Below are 15000 nucleotides of genomic sequence, written 5' to 3' on the forward strand. Positions count from 1 at the left end.
CGACACCAACACCGATTTCCGAATGCCATTCTTATCCAAAACCCATACTATTATTCATTATAAAGTTACTCATTGCATCTGATACTGTGATTTCGAAAATTATTAAGGCTTGTTGGAATGTCAAGCTCGTATTTCTGATTCATTTCCTCCTCTTATACTCCTGCATATCGTTATCTGCTTCTCTTCCATGTTCCTTCCGATGATTTAGTAATAAACGTTGAATTTCAAAACACACACACACACACACACACACACACACACACACACACACACACACACACACACAGAGAGACAGAGAGAGAGAGAGAGAGAGAGAGAGAGAGAGAGAGAGAGAGAGAGAGAGAGAGAGAGAGAGAGAGAGAGAGAGAGAGAGAGAGAGAGAGGTGATACATCCTTCACTTACACAGACGCAATTCCCATCGGCTTTTGCGACTGCACCCCTGATTCCAGTCATTATATCCTCACGCACGTATATAATGCTTATGAAATCTGGGGTAACATCCGCATACGCTTACACAATGTGTGAGTATATGCGAGTGCGCATGGGAGCCCGCGAGTAGATTTTACTTTGCTCGGTAGACAGATAGGAACTCGTTAATTCATATAGAATAATCCATGAATACTAATCTAAATGTGAGTGCAATCGCATTTACATACACACATACCGTGCTATACATTGCTTAACTGGAACTAAATACACTTTGCCTTTGTAATGCACACACACACACACACACACACACACACACACACACACACACACACACACACACACACACACACACACACACACACACACACACACACACACACACACACACACACACACACACACACGTCGGAATAACATATGTTTAATATCTGTGTATCCAAGGCCCATGTATACGTAAACTACTACAAAGCCACTCGACATATGATCAAAAAGCGACAAGATATTTATCTTTTATCTATCAGGAATCTCGCATTCTCTACATAAACCTTCGAAATTATAGTACACATAGAACTCTTGGTGATCTAAGCATGTAGAGAATAGTACTAGCATAAAAAAGATTAATAGCATCAACCACAAGAAATACTAGTCCTACAAATATGGAGAAAAAAGTGGAATAACTTGGAGTCTGACTTTGGATGATACTGATTAGTACCTTTAAGGCTTTCGTTCGGTTGCAAGTAGATAGTTTTCCAGATTTTTTCCACTCGTGAGGTCTACTACAGATTACTTGAAATCGACTGAACTGTTTTAACTTGAGGGTAACACTGCTACCTTTAAATTCCAAATTTTGAAACAATTGTACTTAAAAACACAATAACTGTTACCTGTATTTGAAAGTAATTGAGCAATTGCTGCTTTTTATAGCAGTATCTTGAAAGTAATTGAATAACTGTTACCTTGAGTACAAACAACTTTAATCAGCGCGAGGGGGGCGGAGGTACTATTTCATTCGAACGGGACCAACAGCGGTTGGTTATGCGTCGAAGGTAGTTTCATAGTCACACGTTCACGCTTGGGCAATACCTCTGCAATTGCCGTAACCACCATTTTCAAGCATTTCACCAACGCTCGTAATACGGTTTCCTACATCTTATAATGGCAGGTCCTGGACATGCTATCAGTTAGCATGTGTCAAAAACATATCCATGTAGCCGATGTGAACCATTCTGATTAATTATTACAATATAAGTAAATAATCAAGTGGATACGAACGTGTAGAGGGGGGAGATACCAAAACAATATAGTTTTAAAATTACGCATTTCAATCATGTATATCAGAGCTGCCAAACTCATTTACCCCAGGGGACCACATTTCACCTTAGGAGGCAGTATGCGGGCCAAATAATCATGAATTGACGCGAAACGGCCATGTGGTTGACGTACAAACGTAGGAAGCTATTTCATTCATTATAAAAACACAATAATGGAAAAAAAACTATGAGTATAACTGATATGTGTGTGTGTGTGTGTGTATATATATATATATATATATATATATATATATATATATATATATATATATATATATATATATATATTATATATATATGTATATATATTATATTATATCATATACATATACATACATATGCATATGTACATACATATATACATACAGATACATGTATGCATATTATATATATATATATATATATATATATATATATATATATACACACACACATACACACACACACACACACACACACACACACACACACACACACACACACACACACACACACACACACACACACACACACACACACACACATTTATTTATACAGACTTACTAATGATCAGTCATGATTCAAGATTGCCTTTCATTTATGGCATTATTAACCAAGGTCAGCACAAGCCTTCTATTGCAAACAGAGAATACACTAATCAAATACATAGATAACAATACAATTACAAATGATATAGGTGTAAAAAATGCGAAACTCCGGTGATGTACCCAAAGCATAATTCCTTTAAATTCGGGAAACATCTGTGCCTAGTTATTGTGCATTCATGATTACCCAGTCATTTAAAAATAGGGATAACCATACATGGATCACATATACACCCAATGACCACGCAAAATAATGCTCTGACACATCTGATTTCCAAACTTACATAGACCAGACTACAGTTCCAGATTAATTATTTCAGGAAAAATATGCAATCCTGCAATTATAAGACGGATTTATCATGTTGGTAACTAACCTTGATAAATCATCACTTCATCACTGTAATATCACTAGCGATATCGCCTCCATGGCCATCAAATGTCACGAAAAGTAAGAAAGAAATTCACACTGTCTCGTGGCCTTTAGTTGCCTAGGAATGGCCGACCAATTAACTTTCATTTGGTTTCCCCAAAGAGGAATGCTGGGTGAATTGGTACTAAATCCAAATTCCACAATAAGATATCAAGAATCAAATTTCATAGTGACTTACTGCATACTGTTCTATGAGTTGCACTTTTGGCGTAAATGCTTAACTACGCATTGCAGCATGATTTGAGACGCTTTGATGTCATTATATTTGTATCGGATTTTTTATTCTTTGGTATATTTATTTGCTTTAATGTCAGACAGTAGTTACTCCAATTGACTAATTTTAAGTGACTGATTAAGTATCTTTTCATCAAGATATTTATTAGACCATCCACACATTAGCTTGAAAATAACTAAAATAGTTTCAAATAACTATAACTTCATTTAAATGTTATAATATGAAAGGAACTGTTTCCTCAATTAATAATAACAGATTTGCCTCCTCTAACGTTACTTGGTAGTAGCTGTAACTTGTCCATAATAGTTACTTCCAGTGACTGTAACTTTAAAGTAATTGATCAACCGTTACATTCTGCTCCTGTATATATCAGTAACTGTTCCATCTAGTAACTGATGCTTAAAAGTTACCTTTACCTCTAAAGCTGTAATCTCAAAGTATCTGTTACCTCTACTGTTAACTGGTACCTCTGATACTTGTACTTTCAAGGTACTTCCAACAGCTGTTACTTGGAAGAAGCAACTGATACCTCCACAAACTGTAACTTAGAGGAAACTGGTGCATCTAATGGCTGTAATTCGAAGATAATTTTGTTGACTTCAAAAACGGCAACTAAAGTGCCTACAGCTGTAACTGTTACTATAAAATTGAATGATAATTATTTTCATTGATTGGAACTGTGACTTAGTAATAATTGTAAGTCTTCCTAGTTACGACTGCCATTCAGATGGTTTAGATTGCATTTACTAATAAAAACAGATTGCCTAATATGCATTTTAAAAAGTTGGCAATAAAAAGTGTATGCTATGTGGATTTTTAAGCTTTGTGGATTTTTCCTTACACGGCATACTTTTTCTTAGTATGCTTGCAAAGGTAATGAATAATAAAACATAAGAACTGTGAAGTAGTAGTGCTCAAAGTACTATAATATTCCTTGCGTAAGACACTTCAATTTGATCAATTACTTCTTGAAATCAATACTTCAAAATCCCTGATTTGCCAAAAGAATTTTTTTTTTAATTAGGTAGCCTTATTATGTATCACATCAGCTTAGTTTAAGTTAAATACAATGACAGTCACGCCTGGTGTCACTTTGCTCATTATTACTGCTGTCTTGACATACATGAGTGTTTTTCTCTGTTTCTCAGTGACAGTTCTCAATCTTTAAAAGTCTTTGATGATATAGTATTGTTTTACCCAATCTAGGGCTACTAACTACATGAAAATAGTGGAATGAATTCAGGAGTAAATTGTGTCATTACTTATTTTAAAGATCTGAGAAGCAACTTCTTATTTGGAGAAGTCCTGCTGTAACTATACTTCTTGATGAGAGCTTTCTGAAAAAGGAAGACTTAAAATATGGATAAGGATCATGAAGAACACGTTACCTCCAAGAATTTATTAATTTTTAATGAATTGCTATCAGCTGTATTTCAAACACATGGCTTGCCCCTTGCCTCTTTTTTTCACTTTATTATAAAAGTAATAAAAGCTGATGGGGTTTCTTATGGGATTTCAATTACCCCTGTGGACTTGGTTATTTTGTTTCCTAGGACCAATCAAGAACTTATATTATTTTGCAGGATTCTCACAAAACTATTCTGATCTCAGGTTCTGCAATGGAGAGATGACTTTCTACAATTGAGGAAGTTATTTTTCAATACTGTTTCTAAAACCTTGGTGATATACGTGCATTTAAAACATTTCAAGAGCAGACTTACTTTGTATAAGAAAGTACATCATTATTATTTTGGTAAAGGAAATTTCTCAATCATTAATATTTTAACAATAGAAATAACTAAATGATTAATAGTTTGGTAGAAGTAATTTCTCTAACATCAATTTATTTATATAATTTTCTCATGAGGATTAAGACTGTGGTTGGTGTTAACTCTAGTTCATGAAAGTCATTCAACTCTGGGGTACTGGGGGACTATAAGAAAAAGTCAATATATTGCTTGCTTGCAATTCTTGTTTAATTCCTATCAACTCTTGTTCATCTATAATGATTCAAGTAATACTATCGATAATGTTGTTTATACAGTTGTCCTTTTTCAGTTGCTGTATAATTTTCTGCCTCTCTTATTACAAGCAAAATATTATCATTTTCTTTTTGTGTCGTTGACAGACACCACTCCACCAGTAATACAGATCCAAATAAAAATGCATTGTGTATTATTCCAGAATTCTTTTTATATTCTTTGTTTGATCTCTCTTTGAAGTTTATTCATATATTAGGATTATAATTTCTGACTTTAAACATTATTGTTACTTCATTCTCTGAAATTGTATTGTTATTATCACTGTATTATATATTTAATTTCTCTTATGTCTTATTTTATTCATAATCTCTATTTTGGGATTTTGTGAGATACAAGTTTAAATTTCTACTGTAGATAAAAGGAAGTTTCACTGATAATAACCATAAAAGTAACAGGTGATCAATTTCTTATGAAGATACTTCTGACAGTACTGTGGCTTCATCATGAAATACCTTTCTGGTTTTAAAAACTAATAATCCAGCTCCTTCTGGTTTGATAAGCTACAGAATTGTCAGCTTCTAGTGGTAATTCATAAAATATCTGCTCTTATGAAACTGATTTATTCACTACATGCTATTTACATGAACAATTCTCTAAACGACTGTTTTCTGTACATCGCATTTTTGTTTTTAACAAACTGTGACAATGCCTCTTACAAGATGGTCTGTCCATACATGAACTGAAGTAGGGTTTACAAAAATACAACATAAAAATGATTCAGGCTCTCTAAGTCAAGACGAGCTGAAATGTGAACGATGATTGTCTTGCAATTACAATTCTCTTGGAATAGAATGCTAGCTAAATATAATACCATATTTACAAAAAGAACCTGGGACCAGTTTTAACCAGCTGGGGCCACAGGTAGATTGGCACAGTGAAGAACAAATCACATTCACAGCTACACTGACTGCATATGGAAAAAGATACAACAGCCTTCTAGATTGAAACAGTGAAAAACCAAATAATAACATTCAATCATATATACATTACTTAACATCAACATCACACAAAACTGACCATTTTACCTAGGGACTGTGAAATGCTAAAATGATATATTCTTGATATCTGTTGCAGCTCTTTTCAGGTGCTTTCCAGGAGACTAGCCTCACAGTTAGTGTATCCTAACCCACCCGCATTTTCACCATTGTGGAATATTATGTTTTCAAGGAAATCCAAACTATAATATCGTAAACCTTGACAGATTATTACAGACAATATGGTGTGAATGCCAGCTCTCAGGATGATCATCTAGGATGTTTGCTGTTACTGGTTTTCTTATTAAATTTCTTACTAAGATGCTTGGATTAATGTGTACTGTGTGAAAAGAACAAACCATGTTGTTATTGATGCCTGTGGGTAAGCACTACAAAATGAGATCTAGTACTGCAAATCTGTGTTAGGTATACCATGTTAGGTCAAGGTGAAAATTTCCATATGCATGAAGTTGGAGATACGATAAGTCAGTTACAGAAGTTAGTGTGGGAAACATTCAGAGAGTGAACACCATGACAAATTGGTTTTACTTAAATTAGAGAGTAATATGTTAATTATGAAATGTATCATGGTATCTGAGATTAAGACTTTGAGTAGGATAAGTTTTACTTTTGGGAGGGTATTTGGATTGCATCTTGGAAGGGTGTGGGTCGATGGAAGCTGCTGTGAGTTATTCCCAGATGGCTGTGGTGAGCCGTCCTGAGCTTAGGATATGTGAACCACGTACCAGGCAGTGTGGCCACCTCAGGGGGTGCTGCTGTAAGTATTTTTGTGCCTGCTCTGGGTTCAAGTCTATCAAATAAATCTAGAGTGATAACACTGGTCTCTGAATGTGCAACACTGCCATGGCAGTTTTGTGGCTGACAGTAGCAAAATTTTAACAATATTACAATTGTGAAATTTAAATAAAAAAATAATTACAATAAAAAAGTAAAAGTCTGCAAAAGCTTACAGGTCCCACACATACAAACAACTCACAATATACAAAATCAGTTGTGATCTCTAGGAGACCAGCTGAAACTTGCAGTTTTACCTAATGGCCTGTGGACCACCAAAGTCAAGGATATTTCAACATTTAATGCCCTCCTCGGGTAACTCACCTAGAACTGAGTTGTTCACAAAATGAGACACTTCTTTTCAGGTCACTGACATATGTCAGTAATTTAAATAATAACCACTGGTTCCCAGAAATTAAGTTCCCAAGACCCTCAACTTAAAACCCAATAAAATCCCATGAAAGAAAGAAAGAAAGAAAGAAAAAACTTCCTTTCTCATGAAAAGGTTTCATTTGACAAACAGTACTTTTCCGGATCAGTTACATTTATTAGATCAAATCCCCCTTGAAAAATTAGATCACAGGGGTGGAAAGACGTCTTTAAAGTTGAACGTGAAGATATAATGTAGCCAGCCAAACACTGTGCTCATATTCTTTGATATTTTTGGCCAAAAGAAGTATATAAAATAACATAACCCTGACTAATTATGCTTGTAAAAAATAAAAAAATATAATCAGTAATGTAAGCTTCATACCTTGTTGGCCTTGTACACTTTATCACATAACAAAATTTTCTAAAGTGGGTATTAACTTTATTATTATATATTTTTTTCTTTACTTATACTTTGGGTGATCACAAGCCAAAAATTCAAAACAATACTACACAAAAACTGGACATATATAAGTGAACCTACACAAAGCATAAAATCACAGGAGCTGCTCAGTTCTACCGAGCTGCCAAAACATCACACAGGTACATGTGATGATTCTGTTTGGCAATTCTGTAACTAGCTGTTGTTTTTACAGCCACTGTACTGAGAAATTATAAACATCATTGCCACAGGTGTCCCATTATTTTATCTGAATAATACATCTCTGGTGCTCTACTGTAGCAGCTGCTAAAGCCACAATTCTTAAAATGTCGCAAGATATGTGATACAAGTAATAAAGAAAGATCAGAAAGTATAAAAGAAATGTTCTTGATCATTCCTTCTGACTGACTTTTCTTTTTTTATAACCAATTCTTTGCATCAAGAAAACAGTAAAATGTTAAAAATTCCCATGACAAAAGGAACCCCTTGGGACGACAGATCAGCACAAAAAGAGTGAGAGAAATGCTCGGTCTTTGTAAGTATTTTTCCTACTCATCACCTTTTATTCACAATAACAAAACATGATGTGATAATTATAAACTTAATTATTTCAGAGTTAGATGATTTACTTAGAAGAAAACTACACAAATTAACATAATCATTAATGGTGTTTTCTTGAATTATTATCAACAAATTTATAAGTACTTTGTATCAGTTACAAAGAAATAGCTTAATATCCAACAACATTTATTCCTTATAACACCTTCCATAATATTGAAAATCAATATTGGAGTCAAAGGAAGCTAAAAAGCGCCTTAAAAAAATGTCAATGTTTTTTTTTTAAACAATCTGAAATGTCAGTTTAAATTTTCACTCATAGAACAATTCCTAAACTACACAATATCACAGTAAACACAAGCCTGCCATATTTTTTTCAGTTAATTAGAAATATCTAACATTCTGTGGTTTATTATCCACAAAACATGAGTAGGCAAGAAGATTGACTTTCCATCTGTCTGTCTGGGGTTTTCATGGTTATAAATAGTGATATATTAATTTTTAAAATCTCAACAAAAGTTTAAGGATGTTAAAAAAAAAAGAACAAAAAACATTCTGAACTTACAAAAGAATATGTGGTCTGTAAAGTACTGTGTACTTCTGAAACCAGTCCAAAGCTTCATGTATTAATTGGTTAGCCATTTTAATAGCTGTACAACAAATGCTCCCACGGATGATAAGAACTATGGCGTTAGAGAGCAAGTTTATTTTGGTAAAATTTCTCAAGTATTTACAACCATTTCAGATTTATGTTAAACACATCAATCCCTGATCCACTGAAGCAGCAGCTCTGATCGTTTCATATAGTGGCTTATAGTATAAGGTGATGTGCAGGGTTCCCTCACCGGTTTGCAGCTATAACTTGTTTGCCAATAAATAACTCTTCATGAAACTGACCCTCTTGTCTTTTTTATATTTTTTTCCAGCTTTCTTGGATTTCAACAATGATTAACACAATCCAGCTTTTCACTGCTTGATTTTTCAAATAGACCCTATGTAAGGTGAACACTGATTAGCCTGAGGCTGCACAGTGTCTCTGTCAACTCCCTAAACACTTCACAGTTTAGAAAAGCAAGACTGTCTCCATACTTAGCCTGCAACACTGGCTAAGTCTAGGCTTATACATAGGTATGGTCATCCTGACACATTTAATTATCAAATTTACCAGCATATATTCCAGGATTTCACCACAAATATTGTTTGTTTTACACTTTTTTCCATGTTGCAGAATAGAACGAAGTGAACGGCTGGCTCTGCAGCTTTAGAGTAGAGTACCTAACACTGCTGTGTGTGTGATACAATGAAGGGTTGATTCATGATGTGAAGGAACAATTATTTACAGGGATGGTGCCAAACAGGGGCCACAAGTCTTTGTCTTCAGCCACACTTTTGACACTGAGGTATTGGTGACTGTACTGGCACAGGCCCAACCTAGAGCCCAAATTTAGTCCTGATCAATGAAAAAACAACCAATGTATCAGCCAAAATACACTGGCATGAATTCCTGATTCTTCATTATAGCACTTTCTCCTTTACAAAAGTGTGGTGTTTATAAGAGGGTGGGCATGTCCAGCACAGCATGTGGGCGTGGGTATCTAGGGTTGCAGTGGGTCATGTGACGCTCACCATAGCTGGGTGTGAGGAGTCTTGAGACCCAGCCTCAGGTTTGTTGCTAGCACACTGGCCAGTCAACTGGTTCACACTAAGAGGATTATTGATGTCACGAGGATTGGTGCCCACAGGGGGCCTGTGAGGGTGAGGACCCTGGGGCACCTGGTTCATCTGTAGCTGAGGAGCTTCTCCTGGCGTTAAAGGGGAGGCCAGGGAAGCTGGCGATGGCATGAGCAATGAAGGTGGCCCTGACGGTGATGCCAAAGAAGGCCCAGGCGAGGGCATCAGACTTGAGGATGCAGGGGAGGTGGCGGTGTGGTCACCCATCAGTGCTGTTGAGGGAGATGACATGTCTTGCAAATCATCCTCCTCTTCGCTCTCTTGCGAGGCATCTACGCTGTCTGCTGACCCAGGCGCCATGTCTTCACCTTCCTCTCCTTCCATGTATCGAATACATTTCTTCTTTCGCCTGAAAAAAACACCAAATGATAATGTACTTCTAATGATAGGCAATAATGTAATTAAAAAATGAAAATTAAAAGATCATGCTTGATATGAACATAATAAAACTTCTACTCATGCAGCTACTGCCCACATCCTGTAAAAAAACAAAAACATAAAATAAAATGTACCATGCATCAAAAACTAAAAATGAAAAATAAGTGTGGCTGAAACGTTACCAGGACTATTTAATGACTTTGGTTAGTATATTAGTAAAAGAAAGAAAAAAGAGATAATTAATGGAAATTGTGTTACCTCTGTACACATAAACATGCGGAACACTGGATAATACAAACAAAACAAAACCTGTAAAATAAAACAAGATGAATCACTACAAGACACTCACGTGATCACACTGCTTGTGATGGATATTGAATAAATGACTAAAAAACACTACATTGATGAAAGGTGGATCCTTTCCTTGTGTTCAAGATCCCTCACAGCAGCTCACAGCACAGTGAAGAGACTCACAGACTAGAGATTAACATAGGTAGGTTCAGAAGGAGAAGAGACACCACTGCTGCTGCCGTTGTTGTTGTTGTTGCTGTTGCTGTTGTTGGTTGTGCTGCTGCTGCTCGTGCTGGTACTTAAGTTAACGATGGAGTGTATGGGGGTACCCGGTGCAGGGCTGTAGCTAGGGCCCCCCGTGCCTACCTGGGAGGCTGCAGTTGGTGCTAGAGAGGTCAAAGTTGCTGGCCCAGCGCCCTGAGTTAGCGAAACAATGACCGCTCCTGAGGTGGCTGCAGCAGCAGCTGCTGCTGCTGCAGCAACGCCCCCAGATGCACCAGCAGCTCCTAACAGGGAGGCGGGGACCCCAGGGAGGCCCGCCCCCGATGCTAGCGACACCGCAGGGCTGCGGGCCCGGGAGAGAGACCAAGGTTAGAGACTAAGGGGCGCCACCGTCACCATACACACCGCCCTGGCTCAGAGCCTCACCGCCACCTGACTGCCATTGAACCCTGGACCAGTGATCAGAAAATGTGTCAGTTCAAGGGTTAGCCATGCCTCATTATTCCCGCAGCTGTACACATGCTGGGTGCACAGAGATGTTAATAGTGGCACATTTGCCCCTTCAGTCAGACTAACTTTGGTCTTGGGCACTCAAGCAAAAGTTCTCACCAATATATTCTGGGGACTATGAATTTAAGGTTTAGATGAGGGAAGACACATTTTCTGATGCTGTTGAAGAACATGAGTTTCAGAGAGTGGACGGCAACGGGCGGGACAGAGTGCATGGCATGCGAGCACAGGTGGATCTACAGAGGACCAAGGGTGGGATCTAGAACCACACTGAGTCTCCTGTACCACCATGCTCGCACCCACATCTGCACACTAACCACAAATTTAAGGCAAAAACATCTAATGGCACACAAAGATGGAACAGTGAGACCTTTTGCCAGGGTCCCTTTCACTCCATGTGACTTATCATCCAAGATATATAAAACAGAACAGATATGAACAGTATCATTGATTGCAGATTTCAATAAGGCTCACTTTGCAAACAAAACTTGACTGAGCAGTATTGAAATTACATAAAAGAATAACCAAATATAATACTTCTGGCTAAATTTCCTAAGCACAAAAGGTTAGTTCACATTGGATGATAAGTCCCCACTCATACACTCAACTACAGCTATTCTTATTGTATGTGTTAGATACAAAAAACAATAATAAAATTCATGCATATATCTTCAACATGTAAGCCATTTAAGCCAATATCCAAAAGCCTGTTAAGCAGTTGTGTACAATCTCAAATAGAAACGGAATATTATCAGGCATAAGTTGCCTATAATGCTAACCGCTAAGCCAACATGTTCTCTGGTTTGATTTATAAGCATGTGATGATACTGGACAGGAATTCTCCTTGTTTACCAACTCCCCCAGACCCAAATGACCATGTAAATGACCTCAACGAATCACTGAAATGAGCAATACTGTTGAGAAGCTGAAGTCTGTTCTGGTAAGGAGTATACTAAGGAAGAGAACTACATGCCAGGGAATCCTCATGCTGTTACACTCTTGGGTAATAAGATGATACAAAAAATTTCATGCAGCTGTATGATTACAGCAAGTAAAAATCATAAAAAATAAGACATTATTAACATAATTAGAGAAATAATTATTTAACATCAACTTAAAGAAAATACACATAAGAACACATGTCTGACACAACGCAATCTAAACAAAAGAGTAAAACTTAAAAAACAAATAACAAGTTATTCAAAAATAAAAATATAACAGGCAATAAATAATATAAGTACATTCCTAACATATAAAATTTCTCTTAAATAACATCAGTCCAAAATCTTAAATAGTTTTAATGGAAATACATTAAATTACTGTTACAATCAAAACTAATATAAAATGCATGATTTTGTTATGAATTTTCCTCACTGAATTACTTCTTAAGTATAAAATTTTATAAGTTACAAGATATTCAGAAAAATTTTCATGTCAGGTTAATGTACTTAAAACACCAAGAAAAACAGAAATTTAGAAACATAACCTTGATGAAAATTACATATGTAATGAGAAAACAGTAAACAAAAAAAACTGCAGTTAGATTATACAATCTTTCACACAAAAAAATATTAAAAAAGAAAACCAATTACAGAAAAACAAAACAAAAAACAAAGGAGTAACTTAAAACTTAAAACAACTACAAAAGGCATTACTTTAAAAAAATGCATTTATATAAATACACTGAACTCACAGACACTATTAGTTTAACATGGTCAACACATGAATACAACCATACCAGATAATGTTGGATTATCCCTCACTATATCACAGTAAATACATGGCTATTCCTCACAATGTATAAACGGTTAGACTTTGCAAAATTTATCCTACTGGCAGACACCTTCACCATCAAATCATATCCTTCTACATGACCCATAGCGTTTAGTATATACAGAAACAACAGCTGGTAATGATCTCCAGTACAGATGTTAGTAAAGCCCAACAGAAAGCATTTTGTATGGGTTTTATCAAGTCTTTATATTTCTTACAGATCTAGACCTTATGTTAGTACAAAGAAGTTAAAATCACTGAAAAAGGTAAGGAGAGGAAAATAAGGCAGGAGAGGAAGAAGAAAAGGAAAAGGAGGAAGAGGAAGAGGAGGAGGAAGAGGAGGAGGAGGAGGAGAGGGAGGGGGAGTTGGCAAGAGAGGGGGAGGAGTTGAAGGATGAGGAAAAGGAGGAGGAGAGGATGAAGAGGGGCAGGGAGAGGAGGAGGAGGAGGAGGAGGAGGAAAAGGTGAGGAAGAGGTGAAGAAGGAGGAAGAGGAAAAGAGGAGAAGGAGGAAGAAGAGGAAGAGTAGAGGAGGAGGAGGAGGAGGAGGAGGAGGAGGAGGAGGAGGAGGGAGAGGAAAGGGAGAGGGAGAGGGAATGGGAGGAGGAGGAGGAGGAGGAGGAGGAGGAGGAGGAAAGGGAGGAGGAGGAGGAAAGGGAGGAAGAGGAGGAGGTGCAGGAGGAAGAGAAGGGAGGGGGGGAAGAGGAGGAGGGGAGGGGGAGGGGGAGGGGGAGGAAGAGTAGAGGAGGAGGAGGAGGAGGAGGAGGAGGAGGAGGAGGAGGAGGAGGAGGAGGAGGAGGAGGAGAGGAGAGGAGAGGAGAGGAGAGGAGAGGAGAGGGGAAGGGAGGGGAGGGGGAGGAGGAGGGAGAGGAAAGGGAGAGGGAGAGGAAATGGGAGGAGGAGGAGGAGGAAAGGAGGAGAAGGAGGAGAAGGAGGAAGAAGAGGAAGAGTAGAGGAAGAGGAAGAGGGAGAGGAAAGGGAGGGGGAGAGGGAATGGGAGGAGGAGGGGGAGGAGGAGGAGGAGGAGGAGGAGGAGAAGGAAAGGGAGAGGGAGAGGGAGAGGGAGAGGGAGAGGGAGAGGGAGGGGGAGGAGGAGAAGGATAGGGAGAGGGAGGGGGGAGGGGGGATGGGGAGGAAAGGGAGAGGGAGGGGAGGGGGATGAAGAAGAGAAAGAGAAAAAGCGTGAGGAAGAGGATGATAAGAGTGATGACAAGAGAGAGAAAAAAAAGCATAATTAAAGTTATAGGGAAAGAAAGGTTAAAAGAAAGGGTGGGAAAGGGAAAGGATATACAAGTAAGAACAAAAAAAGTGATTTGAATGGGGAATGATGATGTCGGTTTTGGAAATTCTGGGGTAAAATTTTGAAAAAAAAACTAAAGGTGTATATTAACTATCGTGATTTAAAATTGGCTCAAAAATAAAAAAAGAAAAAACAGTATGTCTTTTAATATTTTATAAAGGAAATGGGAGTTTTCTTTCAATTTTGAATTGTTTCTAGCTGACAAAACCAGTAGTGCAGTAGTGTACATGAAAAAAATATTAATGCAAAACCAAGGCACTAGAGCCAAGTTGTTAGCAGGAGTAGTTCCAAGACTAACAAACAAGCCACAGAAACCAAGGTGAGAATATGTTAGTGGACATAAATCCATTTGGAGGTTAAAGTCTCACCTGCATGGTTTACACCACTGGCTCTGCTGCTCCAGCCCATATCTTGCACGGCACTTCTTCATATTGGCTGAGGAGGAATGTCACGATTAGACAGAGCTAGACCACAGGATTTATACATCACATATGAAGTTGTTACAAATTGCATACTACAATTTTAGAGGCATGAGAGTACCTTGTTTCCACTGACAGTAATAAACTGAATGCATGCTAATAAGGCAATAGATAATATAAATCTTAAAGAGTATAAAAAACTCATGCA

The 15000-nt window shown here is 37.5% G+C and overlaps 1 protein-coding gene across 6 annotated transcripts in view; it reads right to left on the reverse strand.

Moving 5' to 3' along the window:
• Positions 1–5572: 5572 nt before the first annotated feature.
• pan (transcription factor pangolin) overlaps positions 5573–15000 on the reverse strand; it is a 461828-nt gene continuing 452400 nt past the window's right edge. For 4 of the 6 annotated variants that reach the window (XM_070124340.1, XM_070124339.1, XM_070124335.1 and 1 more), the window contains 2 exons: positions 14742–14808; positions 5573–10249 (listed from right to left, as the gene is read on the reverse strand). In XM_070124340.1, coding sequence (XP_069980441.1) covers positions 9781–10249; positions 14742–14808 — 536 coding nt within the window. In that variant the 3' untranslated portion in view covers positions 5573–9780. Of the gene's footprint in view, positions 10250–10752; positions 11135–14741; positions 14809–15000 lie in introns of all 6 variants that reach the window. The other 2 variants (XM_070124337.1, XM_070124338.1) reach the window with 1 other exon arrangement.

Source organism: Penaeus vannamei, chromosome 8 (assembly GCF_042767895.1).
Source record: "Penaeus vannamei isolate JL-2024 chromosome 8, ASM4276789v1, whole genome shotgun sequence".
Classification (NCBI taxonomy): domain Eukaryota; kingdom Metazoa; phylum Arthropoda; class Malacostraca; order Decapoda; family Penaeidae; genus Penaeus; species Penaeus vannamei.